Source organism: Pezoporus occidentalis, unplaced genomic scaffold (genome assembly GCF_034315485.1).
Source record: "Pezoporus occidentalis ecotype Australia unplaced genomic scaffold, CSIRO_AGI_Poc_V1 ctg102, whole genome shotgun sequence".
Classification (NCBI taxonomy): domain Eukaryota; kingdom Metazoa; phylum Chordata; class Aves; order Psittaciformes; family Psittacidae; genus Pezoporus; species Pezoporus occidentalis.
The window spans coordinates 349,854-372,120 of NW_026912801.1; the positions used below are offsets into that span (position 1 = coordinate 349,854).

The 22,267-nt window shown below is 44.1% G+C and overlaps 1 protein-coding gene across 2 annotated transcripts; it reads right to left on the bottom strand.

The window, feature by feature from the left end:
* Nucleotides 1-299: 299 nt before the first annotated feature.
* PPTC7 (protein phosphatase targeting COQ7) lies at nucleotides 300-22,267 on the bottom strand. 2 transcript variants are annotated; one of them, XM_062614281.1, is made up of 6 exons: nucleotides 21,896-22,266; nucleotides 12,231-12,410; nucleotides 9,315-9,513; nucleotides 6,905-7,028; nucleotides 4,947-5,076; nucleotides 300-3,805 (listed from the first exon to the last, which is right to left on the bottom strand). In XM_062614281.1, exons 1-6 carry the CDS (start codon nucleotides 22,095-22,097, stop codon nucleotides 3,747-3,749), a joined length of 894 nt encoding a protein of 297 aa, XP_062470265.1. In that variant the 5' UTR covers nucleotides 22,098-22,266; the 3' UTR covers nucleotides 300-3,746. The 2 variants fall into 2 exon arrangements, with proteins under 2 accessions (XP_062470265.1, XP_062470269.1); XM_062614285.1 differs by lacking the exon at nucleotides 4,947-5,076 and having other exon boundaries at nucleotides 21,896-22,267.

A 22,267-nucleotide genomic window follows, 5' to 3' on the forward strand; every position in this document is an offset into this window, starting at 1 on the left:
CTGTGTTTCCCATTATTCTTTTCCCACCCCCTGCCTCTTCCGTCACAGCTCAGTGGCGGTGTTCCCAAAGTCACACTGGGATAAAATACTGAATTTCCTCATCTTTACTTAACCAAAACTGGTGATTCTGTCTGCCGGATTGTTAGAGCCCACTTTCATTCCCACAGCGATTTAGGAAGACCATACAAGGGTCTAAACAAGAGCTCAACACCCCAGTGGCAGTGATCCTTGTGCCACCACCGACATCACTGCGTTGACAAACAGAGGTTTTGCAGTCAAGTTTACTTTAAAAAAGCACATTTTAGTATAAATACTATATTTATTAAATATCTTTACAATTCATTTAAATGTATTTACAGAACTATTCCTGCATAAGTTATACCTCAGACATGAAATTCACATAATCGCTTCTTAGGTAAGCATAGATGATAGTCTCATTTTAACAACAACAAAAAAGCATCCTCATTAGATACAGACTCAGATTTGCTTCGTTATTTCAGCTATCTTTGTGAGAAACTACTTCATACAGCCCCTTCTTACCCACACAGCTGGGTTTTTCCACAGAGGAGGGATATCCATCACCAACAGATAGGGATTCCACCACTAAATCCTCCACATCTTTGCCAGACCCTCACCTCTCCCTTCTCTTTGACTCACTGCAACTGCCTGGTCCCAAGATCTGCTTTTTGGGGTTATTTTGGCCATTTAACCTTCTTCATAGACACCAAGAAAGTACATTTGGAGGGAAGCCGGATGGCGCAGCTCTCCCAAAGATAGCTGTAAAAGGAGCAAGGAACCACAGAGTTATTCCAATTCACATCTCAGCCCTGGTTTGTCCAAACACCCAATAATGCTGCAGGAACCCCAGTTCCCACCAGCCCCAGGTGTTCAGTGGCACTGATGTACAAAACTCTTCCTCCAGCTCATCGCTCCCGATCCACCAGCTCCTGACCACAACCAGAAACCCTCCGTGCAGCTGGGAGTCACGCACGCTTCCATGGCATGAACACCTTTCTTGTACGCTCCTCTCGTGAGTAGCCACAATAAGCTAATTCCTAGGAAGTGTTACTGCTTCATGCATCGCTTACAAGGATTTTGATAGGATGGGCCCTGTCATTTCCTTTTCCATGAATCTGTTGTGCGCAGACAGCTTAAGTTCATAGGAAGAAATCAGGTTTGATATGTTTCGAGTGCACATCTGAAAGTAAAGGAAAAAAACCAAACCCCAAAACAATCAAGCATGTGATAAAAATATCAATTCTTTATAATACAGTATTGCTTTATAAACAGATGGAAAAGCTATAAGCTTTACTGGTCTTTGGTGTGTCCGGTGAGGGATAAACTCATGATTTGTAAATCAAAACCCCAATTTGTTCTTAATGATACAAAAACTAGAATCACGGTGTGATATGAGGCAAACGGCTTTGTGGATACTGCTCAGCGGCCAACGGCTTCCCATCGGGAATTCCCGATGCCGGCACCGCAGCGGCAGAGCACAGCGCAGGGGACGAGCGCCTCCACCATCCACATCTGTCCGCTCCGCAAACGTCTCCCCGTGCCTACCTCTAGGAAGCAGAGAGGGGGAAAAACTACCAGGGGCTGGGGATGAGCGTGCTGAGAGCGAGGGGTGAGGGTGCAGCAGTCCGGGTCTACAGGGGCATCGCCTGAAGGGAAGGTGAAGGGAAAGAAGAGTTGATCAAATCTGCTCTAATCAAGAAGCGCGACAGGAAATACTGGAGAATAAAGTGTAAAAGACACCCAAGATTTGAGAGAGAAACGTCCCTCCCAAACACGAGAAACAAAGCCCTGTGCTGCAGCGTGGATACATTCCTTCTAGGAGACAGCCGGGAACAGCTTGTTCCGTTGTGGAAAACAACGAGGACTGGCAATTTGTGCAAAGTTCTCCACCGCTCACTGCTCCAGGTAGCACAAAACTCAGGGATTCTTCTTCATTAACGTCATCCTCCCTGTACCCTCACCAAAATCAGATTTTGGTCAAGTTAGGGTGGTTAAGGCATTTTGACAAGTAATTACAAGGTGATGTAAAATCCATCGCTAACGTGGCGCCAATTTAGGAATAGCAGATAAATTACTGAAGAGCTTCCAAATTAATCACTTATTATAACTGAAATGCCTGTTACAAGCACGGTGCATTGAAATATAGTAAAATGACATGTACATGGTACATGTTAAATGACCTTAAATAAAAGCTTGACATAGTTACGCAAATATACAGTACAAGTCCACAAAAATTCTTTTAAACAAGTTGAGGTAACCTCAAACTTAAACAGTTTTAATACAATAAACCAGGTAGTAAAAAATCTCCTCTGGAGAGCAGGTAAGATTACTTACTGACCGAGTTTAACTGCACTCACCTAAACAGCAACATTACCCGACTTTTTATATATAAAAACATGGCTTTAATTTATTTCTACAGACTTCTCTACCAGCAAAAAAGTTAATGGAAAAAAAAAACAACCAAAAACCTGACCAAAAATATATATATCTTTACAGCTATCAGCTTGTTTTGTATGAACCTCGGGAAAGGAAAAGGAAAGCTTGCTGGAAGAGGGGGGGGAAGAAACGGGAGCTACGGTCATTCGAAGGGAAATGTCATATTGCAAAGTGGCTGTTAGAGAACTGTAAACATCATTAAGGTTCATTCCCCAAACCCTAAACTCGAGTTACTGAAATGTAAGTTTAGCTGATTACTCATTAATAGGTTCTGTACTTCCTGCTGCTGCCACAGCAGTAGCAGAGAGAGGTGCTCATCTGCGAGGCAAGGGATCAACTGGACCTCAACGGGTGCAGCACGCTCTGTTCTACACGAGCGAGTGGCAATTCTGAACACAAATTAAGCTTCGTTAACAACAGCATCAGCTGCAGAAGCGAGGGCAGAGCTGAGGATGAGCTGTTCTCGGTGCCGCATCACCCCGCGCCGGTGCGATGGGGTCGGATGCTGCAGGGGCCTCAGCTCTGCCCCGCTCAGTTTGCTGGTGCTGAGCTAAAATTCGTACTTAAAAAAATGACCCAAAATTAAACTAAATTAAAATCCTCCACAGCCCAAACACCCCGATACCAGGCCCGTCACGGACAAATGATCTGCAGAACTTCTTAAGATCACAGTTAAAGCACCTGAAATCACAAAACACATTTGCATCCATAGAACTTGAACTAAGTATGGATTTTTGTCTTGGAAATCCCGTACTAGAAAAGGCTCCTAAGGCTGACACCATGGATGGCAAGAGCAGAATGTTTACAGCAGGTAGAAATCTCCTGAAAACCGGAGCTTAGAAACACGAAACCTCAGCTATCACTGTAACAAGACTATGCTTATGAAACTGTGTTCTGTAACATACCCTCTAATGAATAGTGAACGTTTCTAGTAAGTAGAGTAATATGCCCTCCTGGAGAGGTTGTAGCTATTGAATCTAGTTTGAAAGAGGAGAAACCAATTCTGCTCCTTTGAAAGGAAGTCACATTTCAAATGCAGTAACGACGTGGGATCGATCCTCCCCCTTTTTAAGCTCCAAGACACATGCTTTTCAAGCCTTGAGCTTCTTCATCTCTTGCTGGCAGACAAAGACCAGTGTACTATGAGAGTGGTTCTTCACAAGGGCTTCAGGCCACGAGCTCGAGAACCGGCTGCCGAGCTCGGCTGCGAAGGAAGGAAGGATCCTGCCAGCAGGAAACCGGGTGTGGGGCTGGAGCTGGGGGTGCAAACGGGGGCTGCCGCTGCGGGCAGCTCAGTCTGTGTACTCGGCTACTATAGACAGAAGGACGGTGATGTCGTCTGGTTTTCCCCCTGCAATGGAAGAAAAGCAGAACTATTTCATCCAGCCACAGCGGTCACCTCAGAACCTGAGACATCTCCTCATGGAAAGCTCTTTCATTAAAGGCAGCTTAAGCTCTGCTTCCTCCACCTCCTTTCTGAAACACGACAGAGGGCGGCAATGACACCTGACACAGCAAAAGGCGCTCTCCTTTTGAGCTGGGGTGAGGTCAAGCTATGAAAAGGAGCTCGCTGTCAGGGAGCAGAGCAGAAAGCCTGGTTTCTAGCAGGCTGTGAAATGAATGTACAAACCCCCAACACCACTTTGGTACAAGCAGCCTGCAAGCAAGATCTGCTCAGGAATTCCTACTGTAAACCAAACGCCTCTGCTCCAGCACTGTATCACTGCCCATCTTCCCAAGAGCTACTTAATCCTTTTAGCAGTCACTTTGCAAGACTCAACAGCTACAGGAATCCACTCAACTCTGAGAGGTCCCATGTTATGTGGGAGCTCAGACCAGTCCTGTGGACTCGGGAGATCTGCAGGTTCGTTACCAACTGATTGAGCTTTGTAGCAGTGTGGTGCCCAAGCTTTACAGCTACCGCCTCGACCCTTAGGAAAGACACTTAAGACTCACTTAAGACTCTTTAGAATCACAGACTGGTTTGGGTTGGAAGGGACCTTATGTTCTTCCAGTTCCAAGCCCTGCCACGGGGATGAGGATGGGGATGCTGATGGTACAGCACAAGGGTCAGAAACTTCAACCACAAAAATAATCAAACCCCTAAAGTGTGTGTGAATCTTGACTAAAAAGCATCAACAATAAAAACCAACCCCCAAAACCACCCCTACAATCACACCCCAATCCAAGGAACAAGCGGTTTCCTCAAGAGCCTGGAGAGCTCCTCTCAGGCAGGAGGGTACACACTGGATTACAATAAAATGAAATAAGAATGTGCACTCTGTGTTCTCTGTGCTCCAGCTGCTCCCCATGACCTATACCAGGAGCCGGCATCCTCACCAAGCTCGGCACCCCGCTGCGGTGCTCTCCTGCCAAGCACATTTTTCCAGCACCCTGTTTTCAATTGGATTTGTGGAACAACAGAACTTCACTTTGCTCAAGAGTTCTTAAAGACAGCGGGAGTGGGAACAGGAGGGAAAATATCACCTTACCTCTCACATTCAATCCATTGTCACATGCGAACTGCGCAAACGGCGACATGTAAGTGGGATCATAAGCCAGCTCGTGAGCTTGCTCAGCAATGCTTCTCGCAGTCTGCTGTATGCTCTCATAGTTGGAGTTCTAAATTAAGGAGGAAAAGAAGTTCATTCTTATAGGAATAAGCTTCACAGTATTGGGAACGGTTCTGCCAATTCACACCCCTGATCCCACCTTCTCTTCCAAATGGAACCCTCACCATCTTTTAGGCTTTCCAAATTTGGGCTAGACCTGCCCATCCTCACAACTGGAGGCCAGAGCTCAGGTTCCCTAGAAGATAAAGACTTGGTTTTGGAGGATTTATAGAACTTGGAAACTCAGAAGACTAACACTCAATAAACAGCCTCACCGGAGGGCAAGGGGGTATCTGACAGCTTTACTCACAGCTCACACTGGAAGAGCCATCCTTCCCTCACTAAGGAGGCTTTATCGAGGTAATTATGCTTTCCCTTTAATGCAAGTCTTATTTCTCTGACCCTATTACCCAAACCAACAAGAGCACGCTTAGGGGGAAGGGGAACTTTAGAAGGGAGATAAGAAAACACATCCTGAGCACACGACCTTCCACAGGCTGCATTTTAAATGTTAGGTTTTTCCTGTTTCAGTAACTCTGCTGCTTTACTCCAAGGCTTTCCTTACTCAAGCCAACACAACACAACAACCACTGCTCTTTTTGCTCGCAGCTATTTCAAAATGCCTTCTCACTCCAACACTCTTCCCTGCAGTTTGGGGAATTAGCGGCATTTCCATGAGTAACTTTTGGCTGAACCTGCGGGGAAGTTCAGTGCCTTTCCCAAACGGGCCAAAAGGTGGAGCTCAACCTTCCTCCACAAGGGAATTCCACCTCCAGCCCAGGCCAACCTCGCCGAGAAGGTGGGAGTTCAGTGAACAAGAGCTAGGATCTGGCTATAGCGTAAGTAACAGCCCTGCAGGTCAGTGACCAGCCCACCAGGTCCTTGCAGTCTATGCCAGCGCCCTGACACACCTTCAGTGCTGTCATTACCTCCACTAACCAGATAAAGCCTCTGTCAGCTTGTGCTCACACGTTCCATTTCAGACCCAAACAGTGCACTGAGGAAAGGACAGTGATAGCAGGGACCACAGAGAGGGGGAAACACAAGTCTGGCTGATGTGCAGAGGGCTCTCAGACACTGTGTCTGCCAGGACCCACTTTGTCTGACACCACCTACCACTTATGTAGCCGCAGGACAGGAGCAGGCAGAACCTTTTCAAAACCACACTGTAATTCTACACGTTAACCTTCTCTGTGTTCCATGCAAATGAGTTTCCTCAGGGAGCTTATACATATTGATATCTCCTAAGTATACTTTCTGTAAGTAAACAGCCTTAAGCTAAATATTCTCATCGAAATTAACAGTATTTTTACTGTTTCAAAAGACCATTTGTGGCCACTAACCTGGAAAAGCTGCCAGGAAATACTTTTTTATGGAACGTTATCTTGGAGCACACGTAACTCACAACTGGCACAGCCCAACTGCTGCACAATGACTATGTTTATAACCCTGAAGAAAAGCTTCACATTATTCGTACGTATACAGCTCACCCCCTCAAATAAGCCACAAGAGATGCTGTATCTTCATGTACAACTACAGGTAAAATACCAGCGCCTGCTCCTGAGCATCTCCTTGTCACCTGCCTCCTCTCCCTCCTTCACTCATCAGTGACCTGGGCAGTTTATGCCCAAGCTGCTGCTTCTGGATCCAACCTGGGTGCAGATGCAAGAGAGATCCCTCTCCCCTGCTCACATATGGTATTAACTGAAAAGTCTCGAGAGCACTTTGTGGTGGGTCTTTTCCATAAAACATGGAAGTTACATGCTTAAAAAAAGTGTTTGTAACTATAAGGGATACGCAGTGCAAAAAGATGAGAGATTCCCAAAACACACACTTACCTTCAGCTTTTTCAACTCCTGCAGAATCATGTAGTCAGGCATGTTGTCAAACAGTCCATCTGTTGCAGTCAAAATAATGTCTCCAAGTTGGACGTCAAATGAAGTACTATCAGCAGCATCAGGGCTGTGAAGATGACAGGTATGTTAGAGGAAAGGGCCCCAGCTTTCACCAAGGCACCAAGTGATGCCAAACAAACCCATCAACAGCTTTTGTAATTCACTACTGTTACCTGGTTTTCTGCTAAAGAAAGAAATAATCACTAACTGTGGAGCTTTTGCACTGGGATGGCTTGGCAAGAGAGCTACAACAGAGGAGCTGTGACTGCAAACAGGTAACGTTCCAGCTATCACACAAAGGATTTGCATTGAAAATTCCCAAATGAACAATCCCGCAAACTAATCTGCTTCACAAGTGGATCTCCATGGAAACCCTTAAGTAGAATGGCAGCTCAGGGCTTCCTCCCCACTCATCCAAAGTACGTAAGAGGGCTGTACTTGAAAGGCCAATTCATAACAGGAATGGCCAAAACACTTAAGGACTCTGAATCACTTTATCACTTTCTAATGCAATGGAATATGAAACACCCCAGGAATGGCTACCAGGAGACCATAGCCAGTTGGTGTGCTCACAGCCAGTACCTTACACAACACCAAGAGGAGAAAAAGCCCAATTTCACCATGAATATTGCTGCCAAATCTGACTCTGGGGCAGGGGAGTGACAAATCCTTCATTCTTAAACATTCTTGAAAGGGTTTTGAGAAGGGAGGAACTGCTGCATCCAATGCTATGTGGCTGTGCCAGAAAGCAGAAGAGCTGCTTTGCTTGGCTGGTGCATAGCTTCAGGAAGGCTGACAGAGTGAAGATTGCCTATTCCCATAGATAGCCAAATGTAACATTTAACTGGGACAACAGATGAAAAAGAAGGTGCTACAGAAGCATTTAGACAACATCCGTGAGCACTTATTAACATCAAGAACAGAGCAGAAATGAGCCAGAGCTATAATCACGACTCAGAACTGAAGCTGAGGAGCTCATTTATCTTGCCTTTCCATACTGTGTGATGACTCACACTGCTGACTCCAGTGGACATTATCAATTCTCTTTGTGCTTTTGGGTTCTGCCTTCCCAGGGAGGACACAAAAACTCAGAAAAATAAAGGTTTTTCTTTTACAGCTCTGGAATTACAAACAATCGTTTCATTTGAGCCTAATAAATAGGCTCAATTAAAGGTTCTAATTTCAGAGTCCTGCCCCAGCTTCCTCTCTGCAGTCTTAGGATGAAGTAATAAAGCCCCACGCAAGAATGGTCATGAGTTTCAACAACTTCACATTTGCCAAAAGATCATCATCATCTTGGCACTGAAGTCATAGCCCTCACTGCATCAGCACTGGAGTTTCACAGAATCATTTCGGTTGGAAAAGACCCTCAAGATCATCAAGTACAAACCTTGTACCAAAAACTTAAGATACCTATTACATTCCCTGTGTAGTGTGGTCACTCTCCTTTATAATCTCCATGTATTCAGAAGAGGGATATCAGAGTCATAGACTATTTAGTGTTGGAAAGGACCTTAACATCATTTACTTCCATCCCCCCTCCCATAGGCAGGGACACCCTGCACTAAACCAGGAAATACATCACATCAATAAGCCTGTAAGTATTATCTGAGAGCTGTATTTTTACACATTTGAAAGCTGGGGTTTTAATTCTTACTTAATATTACTGGCAAGACTTCACTAAGTCAGAGGAGGGATCAGCCTGACATTCTTCATGGAAGACACAAGTACAAGTCTGCCTCTGAAACAACTCATTTCTGTGAACAGATTGTCCTTTCCTAATACTCTCATTTCTCAGCTTGGTGTTCTGCCAAACAGGGTTTTTTTCGCTCGTTTTGGTCAAATACAATATGCTGCAGGGAACTCAGCTCTTTGGAAACACCAGTTACAGTCACATGTCCCTCTGCTCTGTTCTTCAAGTACTTGCTACCTCAGTGCCAAGATATCCAAATTAGCCTACTCCAGACCAGCCTCGGGAGAGAGCACACAGGGACTGGGGAAGAAAGCTCCCGGTCAGACAAGCCCCTCACGCAGGACAATGGGCTTTAGGGAGCAGCTTTATTGGGCAACGTCTTCCCATGGATGAGAACATGCCTAGTGCAGACTGTGGGAATATGCCACCATGAATCATCATCATTAGCTCCATAACCTCAGACTGTGCAACGATGTATGGAGTTTGGAAAGCACAAGGTGAGGAATGTTCACAGTACCTAAAGACAGGGGCAGGTACAACACCCTAAGAGCAGGCACATGCTGAAATCCCATGTGCAAAGAGCTTCACAGCAGCAGAACTGCAGCCTTCTGGAGCTGACCACATACATAGATTAAGGATTTAAGTTCCTCTCCATCTTACCTGTCACTTAAGACAACACCTTCTGCTTCTGGTGGAGCTATGGACAGTTGGAACGGAGTGTTGAAGTAATGCTGCTGCTCATCGGATCGATGGACTACTTCCCCTCCTCTGACTACCAAAAATCCAGAGTCTCCCAAGTTGGCTGTATGTAAACGATGACTTGTCCTGTCCAGAACGACTATACAGGCTGTGCTGCTTCCTGCAAACAGAACATGGTAACTGGAGCTGCCCTTACAGAAACTGTTCAGTCTGTCACCGATTTGATTCACAGTGCTATTATTCAAACACCTCTCAGAGCTCACAATGACGAATGGAAATAATAATGCCAAAATTAATATCAGTAAAGACAGGAAAATGCTGGAAACCTTTACAGCACAACCTATGATTTTTGCATGGAACTTACTTTTCCTGCTCTGATTTCGGTAAACACAATATGCTGACAAATACCTGTTTTGTTCCACTTTATTTACAGTTCTCCACCCCAACATATGTCAGCACATTCTGCTATAGGACTGGATTTACACAAGTCGCATAAAATACTGAAATTCCAAAATCATTGAGATAATAGAATTCCAGCAGCATCCATACAATGCTGGGTGCTCTCCACACAGTTTCACTCATCAGCTGTAAATAAACCACGCCAAGTAAAAAACTGCTTGCAATTAAGTATTAGGTGTTATTGCATTCCTCTTGGCAGAACATCAAAATGCTTTTCTTCACAGCACGGCTCTGGAGAGCTAGCTGCATGTGTAAAAAATAACATCTTCAGGATGCCAGCTTCACAAATTTGAAGGAAAAATGTTTCAGAGACAAATGCTACTCCAGGTTCAAGTAGGACAGAACAGGAACATATCTACTTGTCAGCCATGCTCAGAACTATCCCAGCCATGCTTGAGGGCACTGAGGAATTCCTGATTCATTCACTGAGCAGTAGCCACCAGCTGTGCTTGGTTGCAAGCCACAGACACAACTGTACTGCAGAGATACCCATCCACACACACAAAGTCCTCTGCAATAAACAGCAGTCACTTAATTTCAGTACAAAGAACAGCACATCCACCAGAAGAACATTCATTCCTGAAGAGGATGACATGCAGCTAAAGCATTTCTTCTTGACTTCTACCTCTAAGTTAAGTCTCCATTCCACCAGCTGGTGAACAGGCTTCATTTTCTATCCTAATGTCCCTCCTGCAGGAGTCTCCAAGCACAGCTACATGCTGGACAGACCACAAGCTTGCAATGAGCTAAGTTTATGATCAGGCTTGAAGAAGTCCAGCTGGCTCTATGCATCACCTACTCCAGATGTTTCCCTTCCTAACACAGGGAGTTCCCTGCAATACACTTGCCCTTAATTTGCTCTCTAGTGAATACAGAGCATCTTCTCCACTCTTACTGAGTGGCAAATCAATGCAGTATCTTGAGAAAAATTCAGATTTGATATGTGACAGCATCCAAGATTGTTCTGCCGTACAAAAACAGCATTTAATTAAATACCAGAGTTTCCTCCCATTTCAGTTTTATCTTAAAATCTTTGCTAGATTCAATTCTGATGAACTACATGTCAAGACTTAAAGCACAACAGCAAGGAAAAGTTAATTGCCTGACGAATCCTCCTTAATGAGATCTTCTCCCTTCTCTTCATTTCCAACAAACTAAATGTTCATTGCCGTGGTAATTCCAGGGGTTTGTTTCTACTTCCAAAAATACCGTTCTCAGATAAAGGAGAAACACCAAGGATCATTAGTTCCAAATTCTAACTCTACTAGCAGAGTGTAACCAGGAGGCCATGTGTGGAATGCAGATCTTGTGACTCAGCATATGCTGCTTTTCAGCACTCGAAAGGTCAAGCCAAGCAGCACTGCCTCCATCTACAAAGCCGCTGCGAGAGCTCTCACCAGTGGCCCACTTTGTGGATCACTTACAGCTACATCTGCTTTGCACAAATAAGCACTACTAAACACACAAAATCCTAAGGTAATTACCGACCACTGCCATTTTAGAGTTACTTAAGCTCACTTCTGAGGTTCCAACCTATTCTTTAGGCATATAATGCCATAACATCTGTTCCGAAGCTCAGCACACAAGTTAAATATAGCTTACACAGCACTTGTCTGGCATAGAACTTTAAGGTCAGGTGAGACGCATGTGTATCTTGCAGGGTGACTTTCTTAGTGTAGAAGAGGTCACATGCCCTTTAGAAAAGTATCCTGTTCTCAAGGCTGTCAGCAAAGCCCAAATGTTACCTCTCTATCTGCTCACCATTCCCAAGGCAGCTGGATGCCCTGTCTAAAATCAAGTTTGACACAGAACATGCCAAGCATCTACTTGAGTTTGTTTCCCAAAAGGCCTGTAATGAATCCCCCACAAGGAGTTGTAAAAATAATATACAGTGCCAGCGACTGTATGTTCTAAATGACTTAAGCCAACCGATTAGGTTTAAAGATCATTGCACATAAAAGGCAACAGGAGCAGTAAGGAAAGGAATGAGCAGAACCATGCCTGATTATCATCAGAAAATACTTCTGCTTGCATAGCTTAAGCAAAAAGCCACAACCAACCATGAGCAGCTTTCAGCAGAGAACAGTTATTTATACACATGTAATAGAGAGCACTAGTACACACGCTGCACTTGCATGAGTGCATCCTACGGCAAACTCTGTGAACACTCCTGAGTAACCACCCATCACACAGGTTTTGATACATACACACACATTCCCTGTATCACTGAATGAATCAAGACAGTTTTTAAACACACAAGGGTGCTACCAACACAACTTCATTTCTATGTTCTTTGGGTGATTAAGAGAAATACCTGCAAAACTGTTGTAGACATTGGTAACATTAAAGCAACCTTGAGTAAGCACATCTAAGTGACATACAACAATTATGATCCAGTTTATGTATTTGTGTTCTTACCAAGCAAAGGTACTTTGTTCTGCAGCAGCTCACAGTAACCTGCGGTGAGAATCCCAACAGGGTTACTTGGTACAAACCGTCCTTCTTTCACTAAACGTTCACACGTTCGCATTAGAGTCCCTGAGAACTGAGAAGGGTCGACCCCATAGTCTCTCCAGCCTCCTACACCATCTGCTACCCCTAGAAGAAAGCATAAAACCAGAGTTATACGAACAGACATGGTTTCCAAAATGAGGTTTTTAATTCTTTACATCACTTCATGATATTCAGTAACTAAAAAGTACAACGTGGCACCTGCTTCAAAAACATTTTTACTAAGAAAAGGAAATTCTAAGCATTTGTAAGAACTTCTGACATCACCTCCTAGGCAAAAACCTAAATATAATCTGATTTGCTGGAGAGAAGGTAAAAGTCTAATGCTGAGGACTCTGTGGGGAGGCTGACTTCACTAGAGATCAAGTAGTGGGGAATGTGGGGGGAAGAGGAAGCTTCGATCCCATTAACCTTCGACCAGCCCATTAAAAAGAAATGGTTTTATTCATTTCAAATGTGGAGGCTGTTAAGATTTTAACTAGTACAGAAATGATACATAAACTCTTCCTCATTATTCAGTGTCCCAAAGTTCCTTCTCAAGCTATGTGCTCATGAGGGACAACACTTTCTACTTGGTAGTATCAATTTCTGTAGAAACTAAACTTCCATTTGAGACATGTATTCAAAACCCACACATAACCAACACAGTGCTGGGACCTACGCCTTCCAAGGAGAGTCTGTTGCCTACAGCTTCAGCCAAGCAAGAGTATGGAAACTATGATCCAGTCCTTTTTCATTCAGTTATTCAAAACTACCTGGATATCAGAAAATTAGTTTTGCCCAAGCTTGGGAAGCTGCTCAGCAACTGCAGAGGCAAACAGTGAAGATGCACACAGGGAAGGGGGGTGGTCAGAGCAAGATAAGCAGCAGGTATGACATTCTGGTGGCTGTTTGGATGAAGCATCTTGAAGTTCCTCAACTGGCCTCCTTGATACAGGCACAATACTGTCTGCAGACATTATTTATGAGATAAAAATACCTCTACTTGGAAATGTTTCCAGGAGTCTTTTTGATCCTCAGCATTTAAGGGACTGACCATTTCAAGTGCAAGTTTCCATAACATAATAAAGCTAAAATAACGTGTTCCTGATGAAAGCACAAAGAGGCAATCTCAGAGCTCAGACTGTGCTAAAGAACAAGCGTCCTCAGAAAAAGAGCACCACTATTAGCAAAGGCATGAAAATTTGCCTGAGAAGGTGAAACTGAGTTTGCCTCCTCTACAAATGCCCTTCACATCCGACACCATCTGAAATTGAGACGGAAGCTTTAGAGCCGCCCTTGGCACGATAATCTGACAAGAGGTGATGGCCAGATTCTGAACAGCCTATCAACATTAATCAGATTTCTCCCAAAAATAGTGCACAACCTTTTAGACACCTGCTTTGGCTGTTTGTGTTCTTAGAAGAATGCGACAGGAATGCAGATCCTGTATTCACCTCTCAGACCCCGGGAAGAAGCTAATGCAAAAGCAACCCTGGCATTCTCGGAAACGCCTTTTCTGGTTTCTTCAAGAAGAAAATAATCCTCTGTACAGGTCCCACAACTTCATCTTAATACTGGATTAACCCATTGTCTTCTGCTGCCACACAGACAAGTCTAGAGTAAGAGATCATTATCAAAAAGTTCTAGATCTAGAACTTGAAACAGAAACTAAGCTTCGATTTGGATGATGATGCTTGCTTTACACTAAGTTTTTCATGTTCTACACTAAGTTTTTCCCTTTAAGGTGAACACAATCCAGATGTAGTCTTGCTACCTGAACACAGCATTGCTTCACTGGCAGCAGGGTTACTGCAATGAGAAGAAGATGTTTGACAAGAACTGCCCAAAGCTTTTGCCTCCCAAGGTGGTTACAAAACAAGCTCACCAGAAGTTAGGAGTTCCCCTCAAGCAATCAGTAAACCATGTGCACATTAGTCTTCTTGGGAAATATTTTAACAGCAACCCCAGAGCACTAGTATAGAGTACAAGAAAGCAGTCTCAGCAAGCACCTGGTAAGGTTAATTATCAAAACCTCTTTCAATTACTCAAGCAAAGATAAGAGCATGCCACCTGCTTTTCTTTGCTCACTTCTTAAACCAGGCAGGGAATCTGAATCCATAATCATGGCAGCACACTTCACACTCTATCTTGAGCCATGAAATGGCTTTGTCTGGCTGCCTTCCTGTCTGCTTTTGCAAGCTATAAACAGCTTTATGTACATTCTGCTACAGCCTTCTACAACAATTATCCTCTAGATGGTCCACAAGTGGGTCCTTCACTTAACTTTGTACCACACTTAAGAGAACAGATTGTCTGGTTAAGAAGCAGCAAGACAGATGTGCATTCCTTCTCCATCCTGGCACAGACGCAAATGAGACCACTACATCAGGAGCAGGCCCCGGAGCTGCTTCCACTGTAACGCTTCCACTGCATCCCATCAGGTCACCAATTCACAAACCATCACTGGCACCTATTTCTTGTCCTTGCCCAAAATGGACAATGTGGGGGTTTGCAAAAGTTTGGCGTTGGTTATGTTTCCCCTCTTTTCCTTTTAAACTTCGTCTCCTACAGATGATAGGCCAGTTCATCTAATTTAAGCTAAATGACCCTGTTGGCTCCTAAAGCATGGTTCACAAGCACTGCCAGAGCAGTCAAATGCTTCCTCCTGCTCCGGCACGGAGCCAGGAGTTACTGCTGCCACCCAGACCCACAGCAGTACATAGGCAGAGCACATGCAAGCAGCTCTGCATCACAAAATGCCACCTGGAAAACACCCATCTTTACTGGTTTTGCCTTAAAATAAGATTTTTACACTCCCCAAGGTCTTGAGCCATCTACTCTTACCTTCAGTGTAGTTTTAACATGAAAGCAGTATCTTTACATTGTATGTTCTCAACATAAGCTAATGGGGTTTATGGGAAATGAGTACGTGATTTTAAAACAGACTGAACAAACTGCTACTGACATAGATGAAACGTTAATGAGAAAGTTTAAGAAAACTTTGTGATAGCTGATACACAGCAAACAAGGAACAAAACTGTCTGTGAGGTATTTCAAATGCCAGAAGCAGCAAGAACTGAAAACGGATTAGTTTTTAATGCAATACCATGTTTTCCCCTGTGTCAAGATGTACTGCTACTGGCAGTATCACTGCCACGGAATAATGCCAAGCTCTATTTCTATTACCTTTGTTTTCATCTAAGACAAACTCCACTGTAAATACTCACAATTAACTACTGTTCTAACAAGTGAAAAAGATTACTCGGGTTTTCATTTTCTTAGATTTCCCTATAAGACATTAAATATTGTCTTCCAGTACCCATCATTTAACTTAAAATAACCTTCTTACAGGCTAGGAACCACAGGACACTGCTGAAATCGCACTGTACAAGCCTGGCTTTCTTCTAAGCTATTTAGTACATCAGAAAGTTATACAGAAAGATGATTTATTTGGATATTCCCTGTTCAAGCCCACGCAGGAATTGCACATGCGTCCATGTGACACAGTGAAACGCCTGCAGCGAGATGAACCACTTCTCTAAATAAAGCAATTGGAAATTTCACAATAAATCACTTCAAAAGCAGAAACCTTCTCAAGTATTTAAGTGTATCATGGAGACCTTTCAGAACCCTTTGAGAGTTAACACTCCACCGCTGGAAAACACACAAATGCTACTGCCAGATTAAATACTTGCTGCATGTGTCAGTCCAAAAACTGGCTCTTTCTGCTTTCTTAAAGATCTGGTGTCTCAAGATGTCTCAGCAAGACAAAGTTGCAATGAAGTTTCAAAGACAAAGCACAAGTCACTGATGCTGCAGCACCAAAGAAGATAGGAGCAAATGAAGATAGAAGCGCTGAAACTTATTAAAATTCACTTCAAAATGCTAAAAGCATCTGGGATAAAATACCAGTTGAAATGCAAATGTGAAGTTGCTTTGACTGCCGCCACAGGAGGTTAACTGCCCAGGGAGCAGCCAGCTATGCCAACACTAGTAACATGTGCCTTTCACCACGCGCTTTTGTAAGTCAGACTCAGACGTTGTATCTAGTTCAGAGCAAATATAAACTAAGCAGGCTTAAAGTTCAGAACAAACCCTGTTTAATATAACTAGCGTTACGCGTAGAAGTTCTGGCTAGTGAGCAAACTAAGCTGCCCATGGCCAGAGCCCAAAAGCATCACCCTGTCCTAAAAATGAAAGATGAATACTTTCAAACATTGCATCAGCTACGGATAATCTTCACACACAGAAGTACCTGGCAGGCAGAGGGATGCCAGCAGGAATTGCCCTTGCATGCCCCACAAATAACTTTGTGAGACACTCCATATATCCCACTGAACTTTCAGTGTCTTGAGATCCTTATCCAAGTTGGCAATGAATCGCTGACAAAGAACATCGTAAGGATGTATCTGTGACTGATTTTATTCCACATCACATATAGAAAGGCTAAAATGGTAACAAAGTGCAACCCGTTGCACTACACAAGTTGTAAATTACAGCACCTAGTATTTGTCAACATACAGAACTGAGATAAACCGATTAAGATTTCTTGCTTTATCAGCAATGAGATAAATCACACACCTAAGATAGGTTCTCCACCCCATGAAGTCACATGCCCAGAGCCAACACCAACTCTCCTACCAGCTCCACCAGCATGGGATCCCAAAGAGAGCCAAATGGTGTCTACTCTCCACCCTCAAGGTTTTGACTAAGAAATAACCCAGTTAAATACAAATCCCTGAAGGCAGATTGTGTGTGACTGATAACTAGTTACAAAGGGAAAGGTTACTTATTCACACTGAGCATTTTAAAAGTTACAGCAGACCTTAAACTACCCTTGCATGAAATACAAAGGTTCTGGAAGAATAACTGGCTAAGTGATAATGAGGCACAACAAGCAAGAGAGACAATGTTGAAGAACAAACTGAAGGAGAAACAATGAACTGAAAACATTAAGGCATGCATGTACTCCGAGGAAAAAGCAGCAGTTCCTTATATTTTTTCCCCCTGCTACAATACTCCGTTGCTCCTGAAATGGGTCTTTACCAGGTAGATCTCTTACCTATTTTATTTAAGCCTGAGAAGTTGCTCAGTGGCTTTGGGGAGCTACAGAAGAACGCTAGATCATTATTTATTTCTGGATGTTTTATGAGAACTTCCCTACATAGTTATAACTATTTAACCTCCCCAGGTGTTGAGCAACTGTGGGCCTTATTTTCACAGCTGAACTGCTACTGGCAGTTGGCACTTAAATGATGAAAGGGATAAGTACTGCAGACAGACAGACATCAGTCAACCTGCACTGGAATTACCTACAGCACAAACAATCTCAGGCTCACAGTATTAAGTGTGGATGAAGCAAAGTAAACAGCAGTAGAGTTCTGCAATATTTCCTACTACACAGGTAGGATTAACACCTCACCTACTGCATTGTGCTCAGCTTTGCTTATTTTTATTTCCTTCTGTGATTCCTGACAGACTCTGATCTGCCCATGAATGGAAAATTGTCTGCTACAAGTACTAAGAGCACTTATAATTAAAATGTGTTCCACTGCAATTGCTGATCAGAACATGTTGTGTGCAATGCCCTTGCAGACACAGTGGTAAAGAATAACCAGATCGAAGCTTCATTCTTGAGAAGAGCTGCCACATTTCTAAGAGGTTACATACAGCCAGTGCTCCTGAAGAAGAGCACTGCTGACATTTGGATCAGCTGAACTGACAGGACTGACAGTGGATATCATTGTTAATGGGGATCTTTCTCAATCTGTAGTTTCTCTACAAATGACAGTACTTATGCCCCCATGCTCAAAAGAAAACTTCATTTGATCTATTACAAGCTAAGACACATACACAAGTTTTATCCCATCACTGGCTGCCCTGAGCTCTCCTGCCAGAGTAGGTGAAAGGCTACTTACTCCAAAGCAAGCAGACAACTTGCCTCCTTCAGTGTGGTAAGCTGTGATGCAGCAACAATCTCTTTAACAGGTATGATACCAAATAAAACCACTTAACAGAGTCTTACATGACCTTCAGGCATCAGAGTCCCTTCATCCTCTACAGTTGCCAGAACAACCTTGACATTTCACCTACAAATCCTTTTACATCTTCTAATTCACTTGGTGACAATGAGACCAACAATATTCCAGGGGCTTTGGCACTCAAGTTTTACACACCTCTTACACAGGCTGCTGACAAACCTGACTTTCAAATCAAATGCAATTCCTTTCAGTTTAGATCAGCTGCCCTAAACACCCCCCTTCCCAAAAATCCTTTAAAAATCCAGATTTGCAGCAGATCCAACAGTTGCCAAATTTTAGCTTTGCAGTGGACAACCACTATGCTGCTGCCAGAGGGGGTTTCCCCTACTCCTGCTAGGGGACAGAAATAGTTTGGAAGACTCGTCAAGTCCCAGTGGCTACACCCAAACTTCTGTCCAGCACAGACATTGTATAAGAGATGCTGTCACGGGATGCACAGTGGTTGCTGTAGTGTTTCAATAATGAGTCACACAACAGCTTGGAAAATCCATAAAAACGAGCAAAGGCATCAGGGGCCTGATAAGGCAGGAACAAGCAAGAGAAGGCAGATCCCAACAACAGGAAAAAGCAGTCACCAGCATGAGTGGGGTCAGAACTTGCGAACAAGTTTCATGTTTAATTCCATTAAGTGAAATGTTTATATAAAGTGTTTAAGTTCATTTTTTAAATGTGTGGTTTGCTCCCAATGCTCTGAAAATTCCACTTGCACATGGATTAGGAAAAAAACAAAGGTCCCAGCTCCTGAAGAGCTTTGGTTTTCCGCCCTGGAAACAGTGCTTCTGCCCTCAGAAGTCAAGGGCATGCCTTTAGACCTGAAGCAGCACATGACATCTATCACATCTCAAGAAGGTATTTGAATATCCTGAGGATCTGGACAACCAGGACTCTGACAGTGAACACACAGAAAGACACAATATGGTATGAGCAGCAGGAAACACGGGCCTGAATCATAAAGCTCTAGAGATTAACATTGGTAGTAAAGCCACTTCCTTTTCTCAGAGTGATCCCAAAGGAAACACCCTGGTTCTGAGTTTCTTGCGTCTCACTGTACCCAAAATGGGAAGAAAACATCCAAATTTAACAGGTACATCCTAGACCAAAGTAAAAATAAGTCAAACCCCTCGAGGCTTCAAGTACACCAGTAACAGGCCTCATCAAGCCCTTAACTACTAAGGGAGGACTGGAAACAACATGAATCTTCATAAGCTTTCTGTTGATCTTACTGTGAAAGGATGAAGCACAGACTAGAAGACATTGTTTTCAGCCTTGAGACTACACAGTATACATAGAACAAAAGAAGTGTTTAGCATATTTGCATCTGCTATAAACACTTTTGTTTGACCTAAGAAAATGAATCCCCAAGCACTCATGCCAAATGGCTGGGAGTAGCTCTTTCACTGTTACACCACACCCATCTCCATCCCACACAGGCATGCTTCCCATATATTGGTTCTGGAAAAGGCTGGCACAGAAGAATGTTAAATTCATTGTCTGGCATGGCTTTGTCACTGATGACTACCAGGGCAGGATAACTCCAAGTGATACACTTGGAAATTTACTGTTCTCTACAAGCACTCTCACCGTGTCTAGTGTTTGCTCCAGCTGAAGCCACGTGAGCCTTTTCATTAAAGTAATACCGAAAAATGAAGCTTGGAAAGGAACAGCTCAGCTCAGGCAGTTCTGCTGAGGTGCAGTCGGCAAGGTATTGAGTTAGGAGAAAATTTATGAGGCTCTTTAAAAAACAATTGTTAAGGAACCTCACATTTGTGATGAGAGCAACAAGAATTAAAGGCAGGAACACTGGTGCTGAAACTCTCTTTGCAGCTGTGTAGGACTGGTTGAGAAAGGGAGAGCAAAGAGATGACTGTGGCAGCAGAAACAAAGAGTAAACTATGTCTGTAAAATGAAGGACTCCAGATGAAGAAAAAACATCAAGTTGGATTGCATCAAACCCCATCCTGAGCGTTACTGTTTGCAGAATGTACAGTGATCTTGGGGGTTTGGAAGGTGTATTTAGAAAATCCATAAAGAATTAACATGAAAACAGTTTTACAGGGGAAAACCCAACCCAACAGCTTTTCTGTGTAAATTATTTTCTCCTTGGTGTTTAAGACATACTGGTCTGAAGCCGCCTTTGCTGTTTGATCCTAAAGTGGAGCTGCAATTCTGTTTGTTTTCATGTCACCATGAAAATTAATGCAAAGCCCAACTTAGAAACACAATTCTCTGTTGATTCCTGCAGGAAGACAAGACAAGCTGTAGGTCCACATATGGCAATTACCAAATATGGCCAAAACCCACTAAACATCATCAAATGGGTGCAAATCTACTTGCTTCCCCATGCAAAGAGTCCACCTGTAAGTAAAGGAGATCCTCCATTTCTCTTCTGGGCAAATCCTGATTGCTCAGTTATTTATCAGTGCTGGCCTAGTGTGAACTTTAAAGGCAGGCAGTCTCAGTCACATGCTAAAGTAAAGCTGTCCAACAGCTAATTGGAACAGCAAAAAGTTTCTCTGGAATAGGCACAACAGAAAACATGCTGAGTATCTCACATGCACTGACCTGTTTTCCACATCTTCAAAGCTGCAGCATCACCCTTAGAGTAGCAGCTCACTGGAGAATGATCAGCAATACTGTTAACTAGCACCAAGCTTCCAGAAGAAACGTCTTAGCATGAAACAGCAACCAAGCTCTGGGCAACAGCACTGGCTTGTGAAGAGTCCCCAATACATCACAAGACATTGCAGTGTAATCCCACCAGGTTTAAATTAAAAAATAAAAAGGGGGGGAAGCTTTTTCTTTTTAATATCAAAGTTCTGATGAAAACTTACTTCTGTCAGTTGCTTGAAAACTAACTTTTGCAAAGTACCAGTTAGCCAAAATCAACCTTGACTACACAGGAGAAAGGTCAAGCACTGTCAGAAGAGTGCTGTTCACAAACCAAAGATTCCACTCATTATCTCTAATTATTCACTACTCCTAAAATTTGAACCCTTCAGATTCATTTCACACGTGTATACAAACCAGAGAGTGCAATCAAGACAGAGCAAACACTGAAACTGAAGTTTGACATTTGAAGCCAGTCTCAATGTCACTTTGCCTTTCACTTGACAAGGACACAGGACACGCTAAAAATCAGGAAGTGTCCGTTTCAATAATCTTTTCTTGGTAAACGCAATGCATACACAAAGGGCTTGGTTACGGTTTAAAGGCACATGGAAAGTGAAATATTACACGCCGTTTATCCAGCTTTTGGAGGCACCAGGCCTTGCAGGCACCTACAGGTGAGGTGCCAAGGCTGGGCCTGGGCACCCAGCACCCCGTCCCAATGGGTGTGCTAAATGAGGTGGGTGTCGTGCTGCGGCAAAGAGTACAAAAGCTTTCTCCTAAGCTAAAAAAAAAAGAGAACTCGCACTGACATTTACAGGCGGAACCGCTTCCTTTGTCTGCAGCCGATGAGCCGCTTTGCCATGTGCGGCTCACACAGGAGGCCGGGTCACCGCCACCAACCCCTCCCCAGCACCCCGAGCAGGGCTCGCCAGCACTCACCCAGCACATCAGCCGACCGGTGCCGGGCCACGAAGCAGGCGTCGTCTCCGTAGCACATGCCTTTCTTGAGGATGCCCTTGCGGAAATCTTTGCCAAAGCCACAGCTGGCTGTCACCAAGCTGTAGTCACGGGAGTCCGTCTGCGACAGGCCGCCCAGGACTGCCCGGGCCACCAGCCTGCCATAGGAGAGCACCGAGAACATGGCGTGGGGCGCCCAGCAGCCGAGAGCCAGGAACGCGGGGAGCCACCGGCGCAGCCGCCGCCTGCCCTGCGAGCGCCCGCCGCAGGGAGCCAGCCTTCCCCTGCTCGCCGGCCGGCTCGGCTAGCCTCGCCTCAGCCCGCGCTGCCCCTCCTCAACCCGGCCCCTCGCCC